The sequence below is a fragment of the Ciconia boyciana genome, chromosome 5 (genome assembly GCF_034638445.1).
Source record: "Ciconia boyciana chromosome 5, ASM3463844v1, whole genome shotgun sequence".
NCBI classification, from domain to species: Eukaryota; Metazoa; Chordata; class Aves; order Ciconiiformes; family Ciconiidae; genus Ciconia; species Ciconia boyciana.
In genome coordinates, this window is record NC_132938.1 from 34183046 (window position 1) to 34210270 (window position 27225).

Sequence of the window (27225 nt, forward strand, 5' to 3'; positions counted from 1 at the left end):
ATATCATTTTTGCAGGCATTTTCCGGCATGGAAAATAATTGTTAATGACATACCTCAGGAATGAAGTAGAAATTGAGTTAATAGAAATTTTCCGGACAAAATTGTTTTTTATAGGAAAAGTGAATGTTCATTAAAGATGGTAACTGGAAAGATTCCCCTTTTTTGATACAGGAAAAAAAAAAACACTTTTAGCCTTTCCAATTGAAAGATTTTTAAAGAAAAACAAAACAAAAAAAAACATCAAAACCCCTCACAAATATTTCTGCAACAATAAAAAAATCCAAGTAAACTGAGAAAAAAGATTATTTGGCTGGGGGAGGGGGGGAAAGACTAAGTTGAAGGATGACAGTCCTGTATTCTAGGACTGGGAAATAAATTTTCCGTTGGTTAATTCAGGTAACAAAGAAAGTGATAACTAGAACAAGGCAACCTTAAAAAACTATAAAGGAAATACATCCAGAACAACTACAAAAGTACTATCTTCATAAATAATGATGTAACTCTTAATAATAAATAACTCAGAGCCCCATTATTTGAGTTAAAAGCTTGGTAAGTTTTTTTTTTTTTTAAAGTTTTGAGATTTAAGGACTGTTTTAAAATGGCAGTTGCATTTGCATAGGCTAGGATCATTACTATGAAATGTGCCTAATTACCTACGTAAGTTGCCATTAGAAGAAAATATACATGGTCAGTGGTATGTTACCACGGATTTGGCTCAAACATGGACTGTTATCAGAAATGGAATACTTTTTTTTTTTTTTTTAAGTTTGCTTCAGTTTGAGATGTTGTGAGTTCCATCAGCCTTATGGAAAAGCAGAATAAGATGTTAACCAATAGCTTACATCTCAAAAAATGCACCATGTCTTAACATTTTGTTTTCGGGTAGATCTTTCTCCTTGGTCATTTTGAAAGACTGTTTGTAACTTCATGCCTCTGATGAATAAGTGCGCTCACGCCTCAACTGGCCTGTGCTGCCTTCCTCATGCCCCTTCCCAAGCCACAGAGTGGAGCCACACCTGATGCTCCTTTCCCAGGTCTCCGGGGAGATGCGAAACCGCTTCATTTCAGTCTTGGCAAGACATGGCATCGCACTTTATTTTCAATTACAGATCAAATGCTAGTTTTAACTTTGATTTTCTTGGCTCTTCTTTGTATACGTTATGAACTTTTCTATCTAAATTTCCTATTTATATTTATCCTGTATTCAAGGTGTGGATTTGGGTGAAAAAAGTAAAAATGTGGATTTTTTTTTTTCTAGAGAGTATGGCTTTAAATAGTTATGTTCCTTCTCCAAGGCTTCTCCAAAACTCTGATTTTAGACTTGGGGACAGCACTGTGAGTCAGCACTACTAACATTTTCTTTAGACCCTTGGGAATATTTGGAATTCAACAAATGATAGCTAGTAGCTTCTTGGGACATGCTTAATATTAGGTTAAATGACTCATTCCTGGGTCAAAATAACTAGTAGGAATTTGTGCCAATGTAGTTGTCCTTCTTGTTACATATGAAATGCAGGTTATAGCAGATTTGTTCTTCACGCCTGTATGAGTCTAATAGTATATGATTATTTTTAATAGGACGTGTTACATTTCTCTTACAGGAAGTCAGGATTTGAGGTATTTTTCTTTCTAAGTACAAAGTGAAAGAGAATTATTAAAGAAAAGTTGAGAGAATTGGTAAGTGGTAGTTTTATTTTAATCTGTACAACATTCTGTAGGAACTAGTTTCAGCAATGTGCTTAAACCATGAGAAGCAATCTAAGATAAATACGTTTCTGTTTTATTAAATAGAAAGCCCTTTAAAAAGTGTTCATTGTAATTTATTCTCTTCAGAAATGATCCTGTCATAACATTATAGAGATAGCCTACACTACTGTTGAGCTTTATAAAGATCCTTTTTCTCTTACATGTTTGTGATCATCCTATGTAGATTAGCACATAGATTGGACTAATTTTAATTTTTTGTGGTAACCCGTATTTTTATTCTCAGAACCACTAAAATGCTAATTACTTTATTTATCTTGACACAGAAAAGATTCTTGCTGGCACTTGATGAATCCTTTTATGAATACTAGTACATCTTCTCAAATCCTATCAGAGCTGCACAAACTGTACAAACTATGTCATGTTTTTTTTCTTGTGCATGTCAAAAGTTATGTTTGTTACAGTCGGCTACGAAGTCCTGACTTCCAAGGCAAAGCAGCATGCGCTGTGCAGAGCACTGTCAAGGGATTGCAATGGTTCACTAAGGCCCCAGTCCTGCAAGCACTTTTGTTCATGTTTAACTTGTGTGCAGTACGAGTAGTTATACGGGCAAGCACATGGATATACTTTTGCAAAGTTAGCACCTCTAGTTATGTGAAACTCCACAGCTTTTTGGCCTGTAGCTGCGAGGCTGTATCTGTGAGACAAGTCAGAGTCAACAGCAGAGCAGCTTTTAATAAGTTTGTCATTTGGGCTTCTGCAGTATTTTGTTTCAGTCTGTGCAAGAGTTTCACAAATTAATGGGGATTTTTTTTTTTAATTTAAAATTCCCTGAGCATGAATTTCTGCATACCTCTATGAAAATATGTTCATACTCTTTTAACACCATAAGAGAAAGTCTTAAACGAGCCTTCCATAGGAAACTAAAATAAATAAAATAGTTTTCTCTTTCAGTGCATTCCTTCTAATGTGGTCAGCTGTTTCATGGCAAGAAGAGAATTTCTGATCAACTTCTTTATGGAAAGAATGTGCTGCGAAAGTCCTTGGGGTATGCAAGTTGGAGAACTGTTGGATGAGGCACTTTAGATAATCCAAGTGTGATATAATTGCTAAGGAGCAGTAAAGAAGTCTCTAAAGCCAAAACCTAAGCTATAAAGTAATGATGTTGTTGGTCAAAATACAGTTGGATTTGTAACTGGAAACAAACTAGGAGCCACTAGGTGGACTACACAAAGTGGATGTACTGCAGCTCTTTTCTGGAGAGAAACAAGAATTTCCTCCAAGAGAGAAGCCGGGTATGCTATTGCAGGTAGCTGCCTCCAGACAGCACTCTGTATGCTCAGTCTGTCCAAAGTGCCTCAGATCTGGCATCCTTCACTGGTACTCCAGCAGACCCTGCACCTTCATGAACACCTCTCTGATGCTGCTGTGTCACGCACCCTGCGGCACACAAATACACCTTTCGGCTGAATCTACAAAAATGCTACTCCACTGGGTGGCAACATCGTCGTCTTGTAGTTTCAAGTATGCATGACTTAAAACACACAAAAAACTATGTCTGAGTGTCCATAGGACCTCTGAACCAAGCCTTGTGTAGTGGGGATATACTGATCTACCCCACAGTGCTCTAGATCTAGGTGGGACAGATGCAAGCTATTTTATTTCACCAGCCAGCGTACTCCCTGCCTCTTGGACGGCAGCCAGGGACAGTTCTAGGTTTGAATGCCTTTAGCAGTGTAGCTGCTGTGTGCTCCTGTTCCCAGGATTAAGTTTTAGAAAGTCCAGTGAACCGCAGAAGCGCAGCTCCTATCTGTTTTTGTAATGATCCATAAATTTACTGGTGTTACCAGGGATGAATTGTTATCACAGCCAGGTGATAGCTCTGAAGGAACCAGAAAGTGCACTTGTGAGTGACTTTCCAGCCCCATGGATGTCAGCAGAGGTTCTACTGTGAATTTAAAGAATGAGGATGAAATTTTGAACCGATTTATACAGCCTCTGAAGGATTTGAACTTTTAGTGTCTGTAACAAATCTGTACCATAATAAGGTCAAGAATAAAAATGAAGAGAGGCAGAAAGCAAAGAGGGATCTGGTTAATGCTAAATCTGACTTACTGTAATCTTGTTTCTGGAATTTTCCATAAAAGGAAGATCCACTTCTGAAGAGACAATCCCAGAGGAGCTGGTGCCTAGAAATGGTACCAAAGAAAGTTTTGGAGATGCTGCGGTTACATGGATGAATAAATAACTGCTCATTTTCCAGTTTTCAGTGAGATGTACTGGAAGTGTATTTTTGCAAACTCTAGAAACCTTATGGTACATTCACTGGATTGTTTTATGCTGTATATTAGATAAAGTAGTTAAATATCGTGATTGCGATGTATGTTATGGCACTTGCAGACAAACTTAAACTAGAGAAATCATTTGCATGATTACATTTCTATTCTGCTTGGGGAGTAAATCCATGAAAGATGTAGTGATGGTGCTCTACTGTGAAATAATAAGAGTGGTAGGGTTTTTTCTTCTTAATTGTACAGTGAATAAATTGAAAGAGTGCTAGAGATTGCAATGGGTAGTGAAAAAAGATCCAGGAAAAAAGGTGACACCCCTAAAATATTTATTGTAGAAAAGTGTGAACAATCCTTGTGGTGTTGTTGTTGTGTATTGTTGGGAGAAGAAGGGTTAGTCCATTCTGTCATTACTGTCTGCTTCTTCCTGTTTCCTGATTCAAAGTCCTTATTTTGAATCAAATCTTGACCCCAAAGGTATAATTTGGAATTTTGCTGTTGGCTTCAGTCTGACCAGGTTTGTGCGTTTAATACCAAGAATTGTTTGTCTTGCTCTGTGAATATGACAACATGTCCTGGATGGCTCTGTGTTAATTCTGCACAGTGCAAAAGATTTTGAAATGTGTGTACATACAAATGCAAACAATGCATGTATATAAAATGTCCATAAAATATTTTATAGATATTTTATAGATGCTATAGGAAGAACCATGATTATAGGGAATTAATATGTTTACAGGAATGCAAATTTGAAATTAAACTACTTTCTTAAGCTTGTTCTACCTTCCTGGAAATACAGAATTCCAATTCCCCTGTTTAAATTTGGGCCCATGTCCCTGTTATGATCACATCTATATGGCCTGCATAGCCTTCAGTTCTATGGCCACATTTAGAAAGAAGTTGACAGTAGTTGTCAAGGTTTGCTTTTTTGTTTGTGGTTTTTGCGGGGGTGGTTGATTTTGGTTTGTTAATTTTGGGGTTTTTTTTGCTTTGACCTGCTAAACTGTCTTTTATTAAAAACTTAATAAAGCCACTTGGGAATTATTTACATATGGTGATACCCCAGACAGTGGTTCCAGCTCCAGGAGTGACATAAGTTCATAGATCAGCCCAGTACAGTGCATCACCATTAACCTGGCAGGAGTCTACCAGAAAGCGATCGAAGCGGAACACCAACGCCAGGCTAGCCTCACACTCAGCTTTTCTGTGGGGGTATCCTGCCCTGATACTGTGGGAACAGTATGCCTGAGGAAGGCTAGCTTTTAGAAGTCGAGTAGAAATGGAGTCTCTGTATTCAGCAGATTATGAAGCAATTACAGCTTCTACTTTTTTTTAAAGTGGAAGGGATGTTTTCCCATGATTAAGCAATAAATCACTTAATTTATGCATTAACAAGAATTCCTAATGGATCTACATGGTTGTAAATGATTCAGAACTGGCCTTGAGGATGTCAGCTAAAATCCACGCAAGTAATTATCAGATCGTTCACGGACTTGCTAGAGGGTGATGGTTTGGGAAAAAAATGCCTCGATGTCACGGTTGAAAGTGATGCTCCTTAAAAGTAATTTCCATATACTTCCACACAAGAAACGTGCTTAGCAGCTTGCACCTCTAGCATAACTTCTTGTTTCTGTCTTCTGACTGGTACTAACTGCAAAAGAGATAAAGCTCATATCTAACAAGGATGAGGTCAGCACAAGAGGAAGAATGAGTATTCTTATCATTAGAGCTTCAATGAACAAGACCTTTTATCTTTACACCTTTTTGCACTTTAAGGAAGGAATAGCCTTGGATAATGTAAGAAATGACACCTGGACTTGTGGTCTTGAAATACAGCCCACCCCCATGGAGTACACTCTTCTTGGAGGCATTTCTCCTCGGATCTGGGAGAGCCGAGGAAAGGCTGTCTTCGTCCCTTGCGTGTGGCTGCAGGAAGCAGGACTTCTCATGAGGGAAGGAAGAGGAGCCTTCTGTGCTCCTGCAGCACTGGCAGACTTTACACTTAGGGAAAACTAAAAGCTGAGAGCAAGTTGCAGGGGGCTGCCACGCTACATGTGTTTTTCTCCATATTTTCTTAGGAAAGACTTTTTAATTATGAAAAGCATAGGCCTTTTCTCAGCAAGATTCATATTTTCAGTGTTCTCTGAACAAAAAGAGAGATAGTGAAACACAAGTGTTTTAAGGGAAAAAAATATGCCGTGAATAATGTTTACTGGAAATGCTACTACATGTTTGGGGTGGGGTTGTCTGCCGTTAGAAGTAATAAAAATACAGCTGTATATTATCCATTGGGGTTTGGTTTATTCTGGAAGCTAATTTTTAGGAAACTGAGGGTTATTTATTGGTTGTGTCACAGGAATATTTGGACTGTTCTAATTCCAGTCTTCAGCATTTTTACATTTCAAGTCATATATAAAGGAGAATCAAGATATATGGTGCATCTACCCCAGTTCAACAGAATGGGCTCTAACCAGACTCTGTAAATATGCTCTCTTCTGTGTTGTTTCTAGCCACAGCAATACCGTCCAAATTATTTATATTCTTGTAAAATTTACTCAGCAAAAGTAGTTTTCATGCTACAGTATTGGATTCAGGTCTCAAAGTGTTGCAAAGTATCCTTCAATATGCTTCAAAGCCAGTTTATTTTTCACAAGGGGAGTGAACGCGAAAGCTGGGAAGACTTTGCTTTCACAGTGGGAGACCAAGTTTGACATCCACATTTTTGCTTTTCCTTCAGGATGTAAAAGGAGTCCCTGGTGGGTGTGTGGCGCGTACCCTCACAACAGTGTGCGTTTTATATGCAAGCGCATAAGTGTGTTTAAATGTAGAAAACGGCATTCCAGCTGGATTTGGTGTCATGAAGAGAGTGGGTATGATTTATCTGAACAGCAGCAAGACTTTCTCTCTCTCCCTCCCTGCCTTAGCTGGGCAAATAGCTGGCGGGCTCGCAGTCCTCCAATCACCCGGGCTGCCGAGCCTCCACCCCTCAGCACCAACAGCTCTCACACCACCTAGAGCTGACTTTTAAAGCAAATATTTTAATAAAATCACTTTCCGTCATTACTCTTCCATTTAAGATGGCAGAAGTTCGGGACTGGGTAAGAGGAGTAGAAGTTTGCCCAGCAGAAGTTGCTCTGAATCAGGTTTGTAATGAAGTTTACTGCTGAAAGAAGTTGCCTGAAAGCAATGTAGCTTATCATAGGAACCTTTGCCTTTAACATATGTGCTTTTTGAGTAGCAAGAGCTGTGGTATGCAGTATTACATTTAGTTTACATTACAGCATTATTGTGTCTCTGACAAAGTGCAAATTACAGTGGTCATATATAGAAGATGCAATTTATGTTTTCCTTCCCAGTCTGCCTGGAAGGTGTTTCTGCTTTTGAATGATAAAGCTTTCCTTTTCCGTTTTATACATATTAGACTTCTGTTACAGGCGCTGCTTTCCAATTTTAGGGCTTTAAGTATTATTTAAATACACTACTTTGAATATTCCAAGACATTAGGAGTTTTGTGAAAGTCTTTGGCACAACATCAACTTTTAGGACACTTGCAGTAAAATCATGTATTGTCTGTGCATGTGTGTATACACACACACAAATAGTAGCCTATACCTAGTTTTGCTTCATCTCTGAATTCTTTTACTTTCATATATTACTGCACTAGATCTAATCAAGGCAATACTGCAATTTTGAATAAGGCTAAATGTACTTAAGAGCAAACAAAAATTTTCTCATAAATTCTACAGATGGAAAATATAAAATATAAACTTTTACAGTTTTTTTCAGGAAAATGAGGCTGAAGGAAGGCTCTAAATTAATCTGTATATAATCAGTATATATTTATATTTTCCCATTTTCAATATGTTACAAACTTATTGGAGTATTTTCTCCCTAATTGATATGCTGTTTAAAATGTTAAACTACCGCACCTAAAATTTATAGTATATTATAATATATAATAATAGCTCAACAAAATAGGTTATAAGTAAAATATCTTTAAGTTACTTTTGCCTCAGGAATCTTTAAACATACATCTCAATAACAGTATTAAAGCTTTCAGATGTTTTATATTGCTTTATAACAGTTGCTTTCCATATGAGATTTTTATCTTTTTATTAGAGCTTTTAACAGAAGATTTTGTAGGAAAAGTTGAATGGCAACTGCAGCAAAACTTTGGGTTTTCCCACCTGCAGTTTGGGTTTGATGTGTACTAACGTGAACCACTTATTACACGTAATTAAATTAAAATGTTATTTTAATGGAAGAGTGTGGTGATACATGATATAAGTTACTTTTTTGCTCCAATATCCACCTATTGTTTGTGCTTTGTTTTGGGGCAGGAGGCTGTTAGGTTATTTTTACATGGAAAACACTTTGCAAAAATGGTAGAATTTACATGACTGTGAAGCAGTCAAAGCAATTTTAAAGATGAATACGAACTTTGCAGATGGAGACTTTGTCCCTTGCGTTGTGTTTCTAGTTACAAGTTTTTTGACACCAAACTTTTCCTGCTAGAAGAGGGCTAACAATAGACGACCATTAAATGTTCATGATCATCCATCTGAATAGAAGAGCTGGTATGAATTATAAGGCTGAACTAATCTTCTTGGGTTAGCGTTCAGATGCATGGTTGTCAAGCAGTAAATTATCTGGTTTACAGCTGGCCAGGAAAGACAGAAATTAAGAAGGGTCTATCAGCAGCTACTGTAGAGAAAAAAACCCAAGACAATAAAGAACAAAAGGGATTGGAGAAGTATCTGTGCTTATTCAGGTACTCTGACAAATACTGTGAATGTCCATTAGACATGAGGAAGCTTTGGGGTTTTTTTCCCCCCTATGTTATATAGCTCTGTCCAACTCCTTTCCTGTCTAAACTAAGTCCTCCTGTCCTGCCTGTCTCTTTGTTGGATGCAGTTGAAGGGGTAAAACTGTAAACTGCAATGTGGATGGCATTGCAATTCTTTCTAGGAATGCGTTCAAGGAAGGAGGAGGCTTGAATATGGGCTGAACATTGGTCCTCAAGTCTAAGGCAGTTGAATTGGGGCTTCTCTTTTTTGGAGGACTGTTGGAGGCGTATTCTGTGTTATAGAGTAATCTGTAGCTAAAGAAAAACTTAGTTCAAAAGAGGCTTCAGAAGTGCAGTGACCCAGCACATGCAGAGTCAGAGAGCTGCCACCTCAGTTGTACACAGCAAAAGGAACATGCCAAGGTCAGTGACAAATGGACTTCACAGGTGTTTGCTTGTGACAAATGTCTCTGTATAGTAGACTTCACTGAAGCGGAGCCTAGCACAGGTTTGAATGCATGGGAGAAACAACAGGTTGGGTCTGCTCCTCACCTTAATTAGAAATAACTGCACGCTGTTGGCGAATGCAAGGGCATTTTCCTTTTTGGTTTCTTATCACTAATTTCCTATGCTTAAACTCTGTATAAGCTCAGGATTCAATCTTTACTCTGTTTAAACTGCATGAACAACTCAGCCCACCCTGACTGATGGCACGTTCAGGCTAGATGCCTAACGCTGTTGTTCAAAGGCAGGCAGGTATCCAAGCCTGCTCTAAGAAACATAGGACAGGAGCCTCAGAGATGCCTCAGAAGCACTGTGAGCTCTGTCAGCAGCAGAGCATTAAAAGAGCTCACTTCCTTCTTGATTGATTACCCAAAATATTACCAAAAACCCCACTTCCAAGCTGTCAAGTGTGCCTCCCCAGGAAGGCTCAGAGAAGAGCCAGTGCTCATCAGCTGTGCAGGACGTTCAGCAGGGGCCCGGGCCACTGCTGGTGGAGCTTATGGCAGCAGAGGCAAAGACAAAGCAGAGGCCACAGTGGTCTGCTAGGACAAGGCAGGCTTAGACTGCAACGGGGAAAGGAGGAAGTAAAAAGGAGCAATTAGGAAAATACTGAGACCTGGTGGTCAAAAAGTAGGAGAGATCATTTTTTTCCGTGTTCACTTACCCTACTTCATGTTCCTCTCTGTCCTAAAGATCAACAGAAAAGGAAACCGTGAGATTTGCCCAATCACGCCGGCACAGGAGTAAGACCCTTTTTAAGAGTGTGTGGTTGCAGTCAGTATAAGCTTGTCTATGACAATGCTGCCACCAAAAGGCACACCCAGCTGTTACCTTCTTTGCTTCTGCAGGTTAGTATTTGAGCATGATCCGTGCTCAGCCAGTGTTACGATAAGCTGTGCTTGTGAGTCAGCACACGTCAGCGTTGAGTCAGAGTCCAGGCTGTTGTCTTGCAGTGGGTAATGTGTTAAAGGATCTGTCTTACAAGGGACATCTCAGAAAAAGGCTGCACTTGTCCGTGATTTCTGAAGACACTTTGTCACCACTTACCTATGTCATTTGGTCCTGTGTGGAGACCAAATATCCTCATAAGCTCATTAGTTCTTCCTGCTGCACCTTCCTATCGAGTATGAAGCGATCAGTACCAGAGTCTTGGGATGTCTCAGCCAAATCTGAAAGGGGGCCAAGTTGAGGTAATGCTCTGCACTTGGTACACCACAGCAACAGAAGCTGTGAAGCAGTGCTCAGACATGGTTTATTATGCATATGTGCATAGTAAGTACAGGAAACGGCATAAGACGTTCTGGATTGCAGTGGTCGTCGTAAAAGGATGTGTGTTCATCAGGTCCATGTTAGGATGGATATACCTAAAAAGATACGTTTCTCATGCGTATGAGATTTTTTTTTTTCCCTACAGACACAAAGTTTGTATCTTGAACCTTGTCTTTGGTTGTGCTCCAGTTTTTAAACGCTAAAGAAGAAAGGGTGGGTTTAAGTCAGAACAGGTGTTTCATCTTACTGGCTTGTGGCTAGCAAGAACCAGCCTCCTCTCCTCTCCACAAGAATCAGAGAAAGAAGAAGAAACCCTCCTATTTTGTCACAAGAATTCCTTCTCAGCAGAGAAAACCATGGTATCACCCACCTGGCCACTGCCATAGATGACTTTACAACCTTCAGGACTTGTCCCAAATTGCAAAGGAGCAGAGCAATCTGAGATGCCATTTGAATAACAAAAGTGTTGGAAACTGTTTAGTGTTCTGAGAACAACATCTGCCAGAGTAGTTTCTCCTGTTAATGAAATACCAAATTAACTATCATTTGGGGGTTGGGGGAAATAATTCCTTAAAAAAAATGCCATGTTTCTGCAACATTGAAATTGCTAAGGGGAAGGGCATGGAGTCACAAGAGCATTGCTGCCTGTAGACATGGGCTACAGCCTAATGAGTATATTAATATAACATCCTAAGTGATTGCTACAGCTTCAGAAGTGTCATTATGGAAAAAAACCATAGTGGCCTTGGGAATCCTTGTCAAAGTACAGCCCAGGATAGACAAACCTGGCTTTGGGGGAGTGGAGTGCCTCAGCCTCAGGCCCAAAGAAAGGCTGCTCTTACTGAAGAGTTCAGGAGCTACAGCAGGGGATTTTGCCTGAACAGTTCAATGTTGATTCCCCTCAGAAGAGCTTATGGATCTCTTCTGTCTGCCGACTTGCACATCATCTTAGTTCTGAAGCTGATGTGTGAAATCTCCTCAGTGGATGAAGTCTACGTACCATGGGCAGATACTTATCTCTGGGAGTCTGGTGGGCTGAAAGGACTGCCTAATTGCAGCAGAGCTTTGGAAACTTGCCTGTCTTGCCTCCTTCCACTGTCCTGAGGAAGCTATCACCTTTCTAATGGGCATTAAGCATCACTGCCCAGAGCTATTCAATTCCATTAACTATCCTTTATCAACTTCCCTTTCCTTGAAAGGGAATGGAGACTTCTTTTTTTTTTTTTAAGAATGCTCTTTGAAGACTGAAGTGGCATGTCTGAATGTACTTGGGGAACTATTGCAGGAATAGGAAGAAAGTGTTTCTGCACAGAGATCTCTCTCTTTTTTTCTTTTTCATACCCAAGGGGATTTTTTTCAAGCAATCTCGTATCAGGATGGCAGTTCTCTTGCTTCTGACTCTTTGTTCTAGGATCAGACATTGTTAAGTGAGCTATCCATCTTGATGCAAAGTCATTGCTGTTAGTGGATTGAACTACTGTGAGTAGAAATGCCCTTTACTGGTCTAGGAAACTGATACAGACGGGGGAGGAATCTATTAGCAGAATATCTTCATCTAAATGAAAAAGATTCTTGGTTCCCAGGAGGGTTCCACTTAACAAATCATGAGCAGAGTATAGATACTTATGGTATGAGTTGCAAAGACAAACATCAGTTTGGGGAGATGGCAGATAGTATCGCTTAATTCTTACCAAACTCTTAGTCATCAACAATACAATTCAAACAAATAAAGACAGACAGAACTTGTACATTAATGCTGCCTCTTTGAGATATTATTTTCTATGGGATGCCTGTGTCCTGCCTCCCAAGCAAATGCTTTGGACCCTCAACTATCATTTTTTTCAGTTGGGAAGCAGGCTCACTGCTGTTCCTCCTAGCAGGCAGCCGTATCACAGGCCAGAGAAGCGCTGCCCACCTGCTGGCCTCCAGGACCTAGCTAGTCACAAAATCTGAGCTTGTGTGCAAGAGCTGATCACACCCCACACTGTGACGTGCATTCAGAATATTGAAGAACTGCAATTGGCATGGGATGAGCAGTTATCCCATCAGGTTTTGTTAGATGATTGTCAGGAGGAGTTGTAGAAGATTTCTTGTAAAGATAATTAGTTCTGGGAAACTTCATTGGTGTGGGAGGGAGTAGAAACACTATTTTAATCTGCTTTCAAGGAGTTTTTACTGAAGCAAATTCTAAAGGCAAAAGTCATGTATTTGAAGGCAAAAGGAGATTGCATTGGCTCTGTCAGAAGGCTATATTTTAAAGCTTTTGGTGTTTATAGCCTTGGTGTTGGAATTTTAGATCTTAAAAGTCCTTATTTATGTTGGTGCTGATCCTTATCTTAAAAGTCCTTATGATATATGAGATAATAGATGTCTGTTCTGGTTCTGTTTTAGAAACAGTTAAGAAGTGGCCATCAGCAGATAAATAGAAACAATTTCTTCTTTTTTACAGCAGTGTAGTAAACCTGAAGATAATGGATATCTTTTCCTGGGAAAATAAGTGCTAAATACAAAACTAGGAATACTGAATCCCTAATATGTGTCCTGGGGAAAAAGCACATGCCAGCTTATTTAATGTCATAGAAGAGTGTAAATATATAAATTGCTAGGTATGATTAACATTCTTTATGCAAAGATGCATATTTATGCAAATATGCAAAATTCTTTTAGTTATTTTTCAACAATATCCATGATACCTTTTATGTACTATAATGATTTATTTTATTTCAGAGCTCTACATGCACCATGTTGCCCTGTGGACCAGCTTTGTCCTTTGTTCGGTGTCTGGTGCGGAAGAAGAACGTCGGTGGTGAAAGTCTTGAGGACTCCAAGTTGTGCCGATGCTTATCGACGGTAGACCTTATAGCCCTGGGAGTAGGAAGTACCCTTGGTGCTGGTGTTTATGTCCTTGCTGGAGAAGTAGCCAAATCCGATTCTGGACCTAGCATCGTTGTTTCTTTCCTCATTGCTGCACTGGCATCTGTGATGGCAGGGCTCTGCTACGCTGAGTTTGGTGCTCGCGTTCCCAAGACTGGCTCTGCATATTTGTATACTTACGTAACTGTCGGTGAACTGTGGGCTTTTATCACTGGTTGGAATCTCATTTTATCCTATGTTATAGGTAAGCTTAAGAACAAACACAGGTCTGAAGAGTTTCTGAGACAGCAGATACAATATACGGATTTGGGTCTGTCTTTCTTTTCTGTCTCTGTACTTAGCTACTATTGCTTTTTACTCCTGCTGGGATCAAATAATCAAGGTAATTCAATTAGGTTGTTTCCTCCTGTGCATCACCATTGTAAACAGATTTTTTGCAAGATGCTTTTGCAAACAGTCTGTCTTCAGCAGCATGGACTGATAGCTTGTATGAAAATTGTGTCAGACAGTTCAGTGATGATGCACAAGAATAAACAGGATTTCTTTGCTGTCTTTGGTCAGCAAGAATAATTTCAGTAAAATCAATAAGCATTTTTTTTCTGAATATACACAGCAGGGACATTTACAGGGACCCCAAGAAAGTCATGAAGTTTAAGTACTAACTTGTTAACTATAACCTCATGCTAATTAAATGGTGTCCTATCATGTAATCCCATAAAATACAAAGTTGACCAGATCTGAATAAAATCAATGCTTATATGGCAGATATTCAAATAACTATTTCAGGGCTTTAGCAGAGACTATGTTTTTTGATTAAAAAATGTTTTCTTCCAGAGGTATGTGTTACAAGCATCCATTATGTTGTGTATAAGCATGCCTAGCTGTATATGTATATGTATACCTAACTACAGGACTGTTGCCCAAATCACTACAAAATCAATATGCCCAAGTATTGTATTGAAGTGTATTTCATGATAGGAGAGTGGTAAAAACAAGGTTGTATTTAGCTGTGGCCACATACATGCTTTACCAGAGGAGAGTATTAGTCTTAAATACTGCCTCCAGCAATATACATCTTCCTAGTGATTTTTTTGCTTTACTTCCAGGTGAACAAACTTTCCTTCATGTTCTTTCTTCAACTGCTTTCTTACATTGATTTATACTGTTTAACATATACCATATTGTAACTTTAGAAATAAGTGTCTTCCAGGATGACATAAAATATAAATGATACAGAAATAATTTCTGCAATATTTTGGGAATAAATGAGGTACAAATTTGTATATTTTAGTTGTAGAGCAATATGTTATCATTTAACTATGTAGAAAAATTCTATAATTTTAAAATCCCTTGGCAAAAAAAATCACTGTTTTAGCACAAGCTCTTCTTTTTAAAATGCAAGTAGCGCCATGCTTAATTTTATTTCTTTTTCAGTAGAAGTACTGTATCCTCGTATGTATGCAAAACCCTAAACATGCTTATATTTTATGAAGGTACATCAAGCGTAGCAAGAGCCTGGAGTGGCACCTTTGATGAACTTCTTGGAAAACAGATTGGTCATTTCTTCGGAACCTACTTCAAAATGAATTACTCTGGGCTAGCAGAGTATCCTGACTTCTTTGCTGTATTCCTTATATTGCTTTTATCAGGTAAGACCCATAGATGGCTTCATTTATGGTGGCTGGGGTGTCAGAGTGTTTCTTACAGACAGAAATGCTAAATTGTAGTTTGTGTTTTATCAGAAATACTTTTGTAATGTCCTAGATGTTTAGATGTGTATTGGCACAATGACTCTGGGAATTGAATTTATATAATCTAATTTTCAGCTAATATTCAGAAGAATATATTTTTTTTTAAGCTGAGACATGAAATAATCACTTGTCAGTACTTTTTTATAAAACCCATGATACAGATTGATGATAAGAGGAAAATTATACAGTTTTGTGTGTTTTTTATGGCTTTATCACTGGTAAATGCTTTCAGAGGGACCTTGAGGTTAAGCTCGGTAGTTTGGTAATGTGATATGCTCCCCTTAAATCACATATTGTGTATGTAGTGGGTATTTGTAAGGGTTTTTTTCCCCTCTAATTTGTTAACTTATTCAGTATAAAATAACTTTCCCCTTTTTAAGTCTTCAAAAGAGTTGTCTAGCCTAGAACTGGTTTGAGCTAAAGGGCACTCCAAGGTACTGGCACGGCCCAACAGACTGGTTTTAAACCTGAGTAAACCTTTCATGACTACTCCACTCAGTTCTGTTTCTTTTATATCTTTACTCATGTATCATGTTTTTAAATCACAAAAATTGACACCAGCTTTTTGAAGGATTGGAAAGCTCAAAAATACTGCAACTTATTTGCATGTTTGCATTTAGCAATTGCTTTCCACAAGGAAACATTCTTACTGCCACCAGGAGAGCAGGAAGCAGTATGTGTATTTTAAAGTGTATAGTTTGTTTTCAGCCAGAACTAGAAGCATTTCAGTATTCAGTAGATGTCTTACCCATATCTCAAATATTTGTTGTGTTCCGTCTCTCTTTAGATCAAATAAAAGCAGGAGCTCTTCTTCTCTGGAAAGTGAAACTGATGTTATATGGGTGTAATCTGTTCTCTTATTCTGTTACAAGGAGCTTTTTTGGACTCACTACTTGGGAAAACATTTCCATTCAACTCCTAATGCTAGAATGAGTGGCCAGTGCATCCTAAGCTTTTATTAGGTCTCTGTACATAAAACCATGAGTTCCTACAGTAGTAAGCCTTAATTTATGGCTGTGCTTCTATCTTCAATTCATTTCTTCCTTCTGCCTCTTTTGGTTTTGTTTGTTTTACTAGAAGAAAGCAGAGAACAAAAAATACGTAACATGCTGAAGTCCCTAACTGAAAAATGTTTGAGACCTACATTATTTAAAAGATTTAGGATGTACCTACACTGTGAGTCACATTGCAGTGTAGGTATTCCCAAGCTCACTCAACTCGCATACTTCCAGAAATTTTACCTGACATTTTACCCAAAATTTTTGAGGTGGTTGTCATATGGTCACTAATGTAAGCCACAAGAAAGTAGCAAAAGTAGAGTGGAATCTTGAGGAAGTTAACTGTACAATTTTACGAGTAGAATGTTATTCAAATGCATTAATTTTGTAGAAGTTTTAAAAATAAATGCCTTGAGATTCAGAAGAATTTCATGCTTGCAAACAGAACCTACTTTGTGAATTATCAGCATTAACAGTTGGTGCTGAGGCCCCTGTGTCTGCACTTAGGAAGATCAGGGAGTTTACTAGGCAAGGTTTAGTCCAGCATCTTGCCAGGCTTGTGGTTCAAAGTTGCCTGTAGGACCATTTCAGACCCTTATGTCTTCAGGAGTGATGGGACTGAATTTGGTATAGCTGGAATGGACCTTTAATTTTCACCTCCTCCAAAGGAAGGAGGAAAAAACAACCTTTTGAAAAGCAGAGCACCCCAGAAACCAAACTATAAAATGCTAGTGTAGTTGCTGCCATCTTATATCTGTTTTCTTCATTGCCATTGCTGCTTCCTAACATCAGTAGCAGAGATTCTTGATAGAAGAGGAAATGTTTCTTCTGTGGTTCTCCACTGCTCCTGAGTTTTCATTTGTCCTGTCTTTTCTTCCTCACCATCATTCCTTCTTCACTTCTCTTGCACTTGTACTGCAAATTATCTCTCCAGGTCTCTCAGCCAAACCACCAGTGAATTAACTGGCTGGAATTCACCGCTGCTGAGAGGAGGGGCAGTGGGGATGGCTTAGGGCTGTGTAGGCTGAGTAATTGGATTCTGAGCTGCGCAAAGCTGAATCATAGGAGTAGCAGATTATGTTTTACAGCAAATGTTATGTGCTAAGTACAAGGGAAAGTCCACAGAAATCTGGCTTGTGTTCTTTTTTTCCCTACAGAAACAACTTAAAAAAATGTACATACTATGTTTCATACTGCATTAGGCTGATTGAGACACTGCCTCCTTGGGAAAAACTAAACTAAAGCAAGCATACACCTATTTCCAATAAAAATGCCATTGGTGAAGAAAACTTGAGTAGCTCATATGATAACTTCTGAGTTATGATAAGATAGCAAATGTATCATTAGCGGAGTCAGAAATTTTTTAGACATTATCTTGAGAGGCTTAAAATTTTCAGACTTAATCTCTAAATAATGAGGGAAAGCATGTATGTGATATTAGTGGAAACGCTTAGAGTGCAAAGAACCTGTGGAAGCTTTCCCAATGTATTTAATTTTTCCTGATCTGGTCACTGCCTGCTCTTCCATAAAACTGTTAGTGCACTTACAGTTGTTACAAATCTAATGACACAGTAGGATCCTGATGGAATAACTTTCCAATTGTTTAAATGCACTATTCTGAAACTTAAGGCATGTGTATTTTGTATCATCAGACTTTTTTCTAGAATCTCTGTGAATCAGTGTTTATGAACAGGAGGCGTGCATTTCTTTTAAAGGTTTTATTAATGAGCTAGAAAATGGGACTCTTCCTCTGTGATGGATATGCCCTGAAAAACTTAGAGTGAACAGAATACGTTATTAATCTAATAGTTTTGATTATTTTAATAATCTAATGACTAATTGTTCTGTAAGGAATAGATTCTACCAGTCTGTTTTTGCTAAGCATAGAATTCTTGTACCTATTTTTGCTCCATCGCATAAAATAGAGATATGAATTGGAATCTCAGAAAAGTAATAATTGCTCAAAGTACTTTTAAATACTTAAAGAATACAATTAAAGAAGCTTCCTGTTTTGTAGTTTCCAATACACTTGCCTATCACCATGCTGTCAAAGAGTCTAGTAAATTTGTGCAACCGCTTTTTAAAAGTATAAAATCTAGTGCTGTTTTTTTAATATTATTCACAGTACTTACATGTATATCTTCTTTAAAATGCCATTTTATTACTTTAAGGGACCATTCACATTTATAAAATATTTTTATTTTATAGGTCTCTTATCTTTTGGAGTAAAAGAATCTGCCTGGGTGAATAAAATTTTCACTGCTATTAACATCTTGGTCCTACTCTTCGTTATGATTTCTGGTTTTGTGAAAGGAGATGCTGACAACTGGAAAATAAGTGAAGAATATCTCATAAACCTTACTGCAATAACAGAGTAATTTTTTTTTAATCAGTTTACTTGCTCATATTCCAAGCAATTTTCTGTTATACTTGCTTTTGTGGTATTGCAGGTATTGTATCAACTGATAGCTCTGTCGCTGGGAATGATAAACTTTTTATTCCCTTAAGAATTGGGGTTTATTTTCTTGTTTGTAGTTTCCTTAAAAAAACCCATCTTATTTCAATACTCTTGTCTGTAGCCATTTGAGAGGTTATTGGCTCCTCGTCCTTAAGTAATGTATTAACTGCAGTATGTGAGTATGACACCAAGAGTTGCCTACACCATTAGTGTTTTAATATGTTTTGCCACAAACTGCAAAGTCAGTAAGATGACAGTTACTTGATTCAGATATTCTTCCATTCACTGTTATTTTTGTCTTTTTTACAAGCTTTGACATAAAAATGTCTTCTCATGCAGTTTTGTAAAGCAGAACTCCGTCTTGACAAAAGCATTTTAACATGTTTCTCCAGAGTGGTAGGGGAGAAGGATGCATGTGTTTGTCCTATCAATAATAATAATAATTTTTAAAAGTTATTTTTCTGGTGTATTTTTGTTCTTTGTAGGAATTGCTCATCCTGTGAGAATGTGACAAGTATATATGGGAGTGGTGGCTTTATGCCATATGGTTTTACAGGAACATTGGCTGGTGCTGCAACCTGTTTTTATGCTTTTGTTGGATTTGACTGCATTGCAACAACTGGTATAGTATTTATATGTGTGTGTATATGTGTATAAGTATATACATATAACATGCTTTTTTTGTAAAAAAATACCCACACAAATGACATAACAATCTGTCTACTGTTCGTCCTTTGCTTTCTCCTAAACCTCCTTCAGTCCATGTAGAATGAGTCTGAGTTCATTCCTGAACGTGGCTATCATTTTGGGAGGAAGGAGGAGATATTACTTATTTTATTCCTGTTCTAAAAAAATTAATTGTTGCCTTCTAAGTCTTGGAAGTGCTTAGTATACATTTTTTCTGCCCAAATCATGTTAATCACCTGCTCACTTTTACAATTCTCTGAGATGAGGTATCTCTCCTAAAGGCTGGCTTGTATATGGCTGATAGGGAATGAGCACATTGAACTTATAAATTGCAGGTAAATAACTAGAAATGATGGGCTTTGAGTACTCTAAATATAGAATGTATTTTTTGCCCTTTAGTTTACCTCTATTTTTTAATGATATTTCTGGCAAGAAAATACGGAGTTTTGTTCTGTGTCACTAAGCTTATTTTATACAGATTTTTAAAACTTCTATTACAAATATGATTCCCATGGCTTAGATTAACAAATGATTTGTCTTTGATGTTATCTTTTAAAGCTGAAGGTGGAAATGAGTAAGAATTTTTGGTGGGGCATTTTTTTTCCCTTTTTTCAGGAGAAGAGGTTAAGAACCCTCAGAAGGCCATACCCATAGGAATTGTGGTGTCCCTGCTTGTCTGCTTCATGGCCTATTTTGGGGTTTCAGCTGCACTGACACTTATGATGCCATACTATCTACTAGATGAGAAAAGTCCTTTGCCAGTAGCATTTGAATATGTTGGATGGGGTCCTGCGAAATATGTTGTAGCAGTGGGATCCCTCTGTGCTTTGTCCACAAGGTAAAGACATTGAAATACTAATTTTATTGGGAAAAGCTGATGGATAATGTATGACATTTAAATATATGTTCATGCGTTCTTTTTGAAGGCTCAGTTCATGCAAAGGATTAGCAATAAGTATTGTAAGCATGTTTTAGACTTAATCAGATATTGATCACAGTAGGTGGATTAATTTAAGCTCCTTTTTTAAACTATTGTTATTGAACTATACCTCTTTGGCTTATTACCCCAATTTTTTTTTATTAAAATACGTATTTTCAGACATATGACCTGCATGTTATCTTTATTAACTGATAAAATAAGCTTCACCCATTTTGTCCTTTCTTGCTGTCCACTCCCAATGACTCAGCAGCTTTATGGGCTCTGTGTATTTGCAGGCAAAATTGAAGAGATGATTAATTAGCTCCACTCCTCATCTTCGTTGCCTGTCCCTGTTTTCCTCCAGTAGCCAGTCTGTCTTCTGACATCATCCTTTCCTGTGGTTTCTGTGTGGGTATTTGAGATGTAGATTATAGCTGTGAAAATATGATCATTTATTCCCCTTTGTGAAACTGTGGATGTAACCTTAACTTAACGTGTTATTTTGATTAATAAGATCAGGGAGGGCATGAGATATATTAGTATCTGTTCATATATATTACACCCCAATTGTAATGTGGTATAAAAACTTTCATAGGATAGAACATTGCTTGATAGTTGAATTTAGGGATAGAAAAATGCTGATGCCAATCTTGTACCTAAGTTTATGTAGGTAAGGAGTCATTTACGTGACCTTCAGTGGTAAAGAATACTATCTGCCTTTCCACAAAGGAAAACGACATGCCTGTTTAAGCACTAATGCTAACAGTACTCTGAGATAACCCTGTAAGCATTAGCCTGAAGAAGATGAGCATGCTGACTGTGGACAATGATTGAAAGGAAAGGAATATTTTGATGTAGAAGGGGATAGAAAAAGGAAATAGTTCCGAAATGATGTTAAAAGAATTGTAGGGCTGACTGAAGAATGTTACAGTTACACAGTTCATTCTGGGATTATAGTTATTTTTTACCTAGTTGTCATGGTCCCCTCATTTTGGAGGGTTTTACTGAATTTTTCCTCTATATTGATAAATAGTAAAAGTGATATATAAGCAGAAACTAGCTTAAAGAAATTAATACTGGAAAACAAAATGCAGTGAGATGGTAAAACGCTTTTTCAGAAATTTGAACTGCTGGTCTCTTTTACCAGTGTATTCTGAAGAATTATATTTACTCATATGGAGAGGTTAATCTTTCAGTCTGTTGACTGATGTTAGTTTAGAACAAAACAAAGGAAATTGTATTTCATATTCCTCAGTTTAGAGGTATAATTATGAAAAAAAGTTGGGATCATTGCTTTTGGTCCATATAGTTATCTCTTACTATGTTATGTCATGAACTTGTTTCCTCAGGGTGAAGATGTTTGTTAATATTTCTGTTATTTATATTAATGTACTTAAAGAGGGGTAGGATAAATAAATTTTACAAAGCCACAACAGCAAAAAATTTGGCAGTGGATTTTACCAGTATCCCTATTTCAAAAATCAATCGTCACTCTGATATAGGAAACATTCTTTTTTGGAAGGGACATTCATATATCAAAATCAGTTCATGTGCAATGAAACTTCTCTCGTGTGTCTACCTTAATGCTTGTGTCTCACGAGCATTACTGGAGGTACTTAGCATCTGTGGTATGTAAAAGCTGTGCCTTCTGTAAGTGATCTAGTCCATTCCCTAAAGCAAGAAAGGCAACCATTCACCTGGTGTGCTTGCTGCAGAGGTTATACAGGCTATGATTTTGCCTTTTGTCCTTTCAATGTTTTTGGTTTTCTTAATTGCAATTATTTCGCTTTGAGGGAAAGAAACCACCTAATTTAAGAAGTATGTTTAAAAAGAGCTTCAAGTTATCAACAATTTAAAAGCTTTCTGTGTTCTGCTAATAACAAATCTAAATTAATTAGCTTTACTTAAAAAAAAAAAGAAACAATCTTAATGAAGCTTGGCTAGAGGTGCTTTAATCGAAAGAAATAATGTGCCCAAGTATAACTGTATGGTGCTTACTTTGAATTACTGTTAATAGCAGCCTCACATGGAAATGTAGAGTGTAAGAGATGCTGCTAATGCTTATTGATTTGCTGCTGCTGACTGACAGACTTTCTCCAGGAATACTAAAGCTTAATTGCATAGTTAGTGTGACCTGGAATATGTTCCTGGTCCACTAATACCCAAGAACTACAGTGATGGCAAGAGCTATTTTGCTAATCTGAATTCTCGCTGATGAAGCAATTCTATTACCTAAATTAACTAAAAAAAATATAAAAATCCACTTTACAGTGAAAAAGAAATTTCTATTTGTGTCTGATCTGTAGTGTCTTGGGCTATGGGGCTTTCTGGTTTTGTCTTACAATCATAAATTTTGTTTCTATACATGCCTAACATTGTTTATCTTGTCCATGATACAACTCTGCATGAACTGTGTTTGCCATGTTGCATGTGTTTGCTTTTTACTCAGTCTTCTTGGATCCATTTTCCCAATGCCACGTGTAATCTATGCTATGGCGAAGGATGGGTTGCTTTTCAAATGTCTAGCTCAAATCAGTTCCAAAACGAAGACCCCACTAGTTGCTACTCTATCGTCTGGTGCAGTAGCAGGTGAGACTAAGAGTTGATCCTTGTAAAGAAAGGTGCACTGCTAAACATGTTGCATATATGAAAATAAACCACTGTTGTGCAGCTTTGATTTGCTTTGGACTGAAATGACCAAATCTGATTGTCGCCAGGTAAAGTAGGCTACCAGTAAAACTTTTCTCTACCACAGATTTTGTATTTGTTGGTTAATCTCAAGTGCTTTCAAAGCCTAGGTTCAAAATAAACAACAACCCAAAACCAAGGACATCAGTCAACCAAACAAAAAACCAAGAGCAGCAAGACAGAGCCTAAACCAAAACTAAATCTAAACCCATTAACTCTTCCAAGCTTTCTTTTTGTGTAGTTGGGTTTACCAGTAAAGCATTGTGCTTTTAATAACCTGTATTTGAACTATACATTTTTCTGTTCTAGTCTTCTCGGCTCTATGTTCCCTTTGCCCCGAATTCTGTTTGCCATGGCACGCGATGGTTTACTCTTTAGTTTTCTTGCCAAAGTGAGTAAGAGGCAGGCACCAGTTTCTGCCACCTTGACAGCAGGGGTCATCTCTGGTAAGCTCTCAAAGCCCATGTTACTTAAAACTGAGATTTAAACACTCTATGCACGTGCATGGTACTTTATATTTTTGAAAAGGGCTGCTTGTTAACTTCCCTTGCATGTACAATGGGAATAAAATTACCGAGTAATCAAAGGGTGTAAGAACTCCAGATCATGCCAATCATGGTGGTGGTGGTGTCCTTAATGTCACAGAATTCAAAATGATTTTTTTTTTTTTTTTAAATATTGGCCTCTTGTATTGTGAATAAGTTTGTTACTTAATCTGGGTCCCTTAGGCTGATGCTCTACTTACAGGGTTTCTTTGTCTGATGTACACCTATATATTTATCACATTTATAAGGGGGGAAATAACTGTCACGTTTTTTATTATGAGACATGAGAAAAAAAAAATCTACATTTGCAGCAGGATCAACTTTTGTGTAAAATACAAAGATTTTAAAATTTTCTTCTAAAGAAAAAGGATTCTGTTTTTGTAATGGCTTACCAAATTGTGGTTGAGGGGTATGTACGTGTGTTGGGGGGTTATGTGTGTATGCACATATACATATGCACATACATGCCCACATGTATTTTAGCAAAGCAGCATTTTGGGAGCTGTTGCCAACTCTTAATGTTTCACAAAGAGAAATTTTTAACATACAACTGTTTCACTTTTGTCCACGCTTCTTGCACAGGCACGTGTAGTTGTGCCCAAATTTCATTGTCATTTCAGTGGGATGTCTAATTACCCAGGAAAAGTGAAAGCTCTAGAAGTATTTAGCTCAAAGGCAAATAAATAAGTCTTAAAAGTAATTCAAATATGAAATACATGCCTTATAACATTTAGCAACCCCGGCTAAAATTGATATCAAATAAGAGGTTCAGAACTGAGACTAAAATATTATTATTTATAGTCAGGGCCATCCTCAGATGCCACAAGACTGGAACTGCTTGTGCCGTGTACTTGGCAGTAATGTAGGAAGGCATAGTCATTGTCCAGATAGTTCCCACATGAAGCATTATTATCAGTTCCCTTTTCTTTGGTCAGAGTACAAATAAATTGCTTAGAATTACTTTTATTGTTTTGACTTTATATTATTTGAATTTATAATATTGACATATTCCCCTATAATAATTTGGAAGTGCAGTTATGTGGGATGAAATGAACACCTTTCTCTGAAATCACAGTAATGATGAGGGCAAAGAAAACCTTATTACCCAGCTGGTAAACTGACTGATATAGTTATACAGCCCTGACTATAGCTATGCAGCAGCTGTCACTTGGACTGCTTTTAGACAGTTTGGGGAATTTGGTGTGTCAGCAACTCACCTGAAGACAGCTTTATCTACTGCTGGAGAAGGAGTAATTTCTTCTTCTGTTTTTAAAAAGATGCATATTTGGTAACTTGTCATAAATAGTTTTGCCAGAATAGTTATGGATGTGTGCAACAGTTTATATTATCTGACTTTTCTATGCATTTGTAGCATGGATAGTTTCATAGCTTTAAGAAACGTTAAGGAGATTAGATGTTTGGCCTCTTAATTAAAGTTACTAGGTCAAGCCTACAGCTGAGGCAATTGTCACATGTTATTACTGTGACTTACCTTTTCACATGTGGTAAATGCGATTGTGAAACTCTCCACATAGCAAAATGGTTTGGTGTCAGTCCAAGGTTTCTCCACCATAAATTTATCTACCGTTGTTTCTTACAATTGGAGTAGAATTAAGAGAGGTGGAAAAGCGATACTGTGTCTTTTTTTCTCTTAGTCAGAAACTTACAGGCATTTTTCAGTTTGGTTCTAATGTAAAAGAATATTCTGGGCTACAAAGTAGCCTTTCAAAGCTAGGATTAAAAATTAAATATAGCTACTGTACATGAGGTTATAGTAGGTTCTGCTTTTCCTCAGTTTTGCTTACCTATGCTCTTTTGAGCATGCAAAACAGTGAGCTGTTCAGAAATCTACCCTGTAAATGACTTCTTGGATTTAGGAACATCCACCATCATTAAAGAAAACAGGATGGTCTTCTTTCCTTCATTGGAACAGGAGACGCGCAGACGAAATAAAACTTCTGTAACACAGCAGTCTTGTTTTCAGAAAATGACATTTTGCTTTCTCCTTCAGGATCAAAAACCAGGGGAATGTGTGTTTCTGTGTTTGTGCACTTATACACCTGTCTACAAATATATTAACAAACACGTAACATAAATATAATATATAAGTATTTCTGAATATAGAAAAATTTGTGTGTGCCTATACATGCAGTATATAAAGGCTATGTTTAATAGTTTCTTTTGATGTTGAGATTACTGGTGATTCAAAAGATTAAGTATTGTTAGTTTCTTTCTGCATCTCAATAATGTTAATAAAATACAAATATTTTAAGACCACATATATTTCAAATTTCTTTGACCACATATATTTCAAATCAATTAGCATTAGCCTTTCATTTAGTGATGGCTTGTGCTAATTTCTTTGAGCTATGTGTGGCTGTGTGCAAACAGCATAGACAAAAAAAGACATTCCAGAATCTCCAAAAGAATGTGACATTAGCTTTTATAAAGACAAAGACTGCTAGAATTACTCCTAGTATCATGGAAGTTTCTGCCTCTGATGTCAGTGATCTTAAGAATATTAATTCTTCTGAGATTTTGCTGGCCTTTACTGAAGGCCACTTGAACTTAACTTTTTTTTTTAGTAACATAATCAATTTAAAAACCCCACAAAACTATTTTATTTGAGACAACTCCTGAAAGTTGTCGTCTTTCATAGAGACAACTTCTTTACATAGAGCTCTCTCTCAGCTCAGCAGAAATTTTACATACCGGTGACTTACTGGGTCAGATCAGTTTTCCCCAGTCTTGCAGTGGGATCCATCCTCTCAGCTTTGGTGAGATTCTGATGCAGGATCTGAACCTTATTCTATAAAAATGTATTTTTCATGTGGCCTCAATTCAACAAGCCATGTGTGCAAATACTTATGTCCAAATAAGTCCAATACGAATGGCTTGATTATGCAGCATGACTGTACGGCTCATCAGTGCGTATCTATATGAATGAGATTCCCAACTGTAGGGAATTAGGTCTAGGAATGTTGGCGATGACTTCAAAAATGTGTTTTTAAGGATTACCATTATTTCACTCATATTGCTGTCTGTAAAACGATGTAAAGTTACACTGCGGACAGATTTTAAAATCTTAGCTCTTAATATGTCTTAATTTTAATCTTAGCGCTTACGGTTGGACTTGATGATCTTAAAGGTCTTTTCCAACCTAAACAATTCTATGGTTCTATGTCAGCCTCATACAAATTTTGCATTTTCTTTTCTTTTATTTTTTAGCTATAATGGCATTTCTGTTTGACCTAAAGGCTTTAGTGGACATGATGTCTATTGGTACACTTCTTGCTTATTCACTTGTGGCAACCTGTGTCCTCATTCTTAGGTGAGTCAAAAACGTCCTTTGTATTCTACAGTGTTTTATTTTGTGTTGGTCAGTATATAAGTAGAAGTGACATTTACAGGGTATGTTTTTTGCTAGATAGCTAAATGTTTAAAAATTAGCTGTATGCATATAAATGATTACTAAGAAGCAGGGACCCATCAAAGAAAATAATTATATATTGTCATATCAGTATAGCAGTTAGTTGTCAAAGCTTCATGTGAAATCTAGGCACCTTTTCTTTTCCAGAAGATGTACTGGTCCAAGCATTAGTCCCAAAGGTACTAGATGTAAGCTTGTGTACAAAATTCAATGAATGATATTCTGATATGAATACAATCTATGCCGCACATCAGGCCTATTACATTGTGGGGGCTATATGTGAAAGGTGCAGATGTTCTAGGTAGTTCACAGGATGAACAAGTT

At 37.4% G+C, this 27225-nt stretch overlaps 1 protein-coding gene across 3 annotated transcripts in view; it reads left to right on the forward strand.

The window, feature by feature from the left end:
• Positions 1 to 27225, forward strand: part of SLC7A2 (solute carrier family 7 member 2) — a 60630-nt gene that overhangs the window by 24424 nt on the left and 8981 nt on the right. The window contains exons 1-8 of one of the 3 annotated variants that reach the window (XM_072862818.1): positions 13051 to 13157; positions 13279 to 13669; positions 14919 to 15074; positions 18383 to 18548; positions 19118 to 19254; positions 19935 to 20157; positions 22688 to 22827; positions 26700 to 26802. In XM_072862818.1, coding sequence (XP_072718919.1) covers positions 13294 to 13669; positions 14919 to 15074; positions 18383 to 18548; positions 19118 to 19254; positions 19935 to 20157; positions 22688 to 22827; positions 26700 to 26802 — 1301 coding nt within the window. In that variant the 5' untranslated portion in view covers positions 13051 to 13157; positions 13279 to 13293. Of the gene's footprint in view, positions 1 to 13050; positions 13158 to 13278; positions 13670 to 14918; positions 15075 to 18382; positions 18549 to 19117; positions 19255 to 19934; positions 20158 to 22687; positions 22828 to 23235; positions 23373 to 26699; positions 26803 to 27225 lie in introns of those variants that run through there. The other 2 variants (XM_072862816.1, XM_072862819.1) reach the window with 2 other exon arrangements.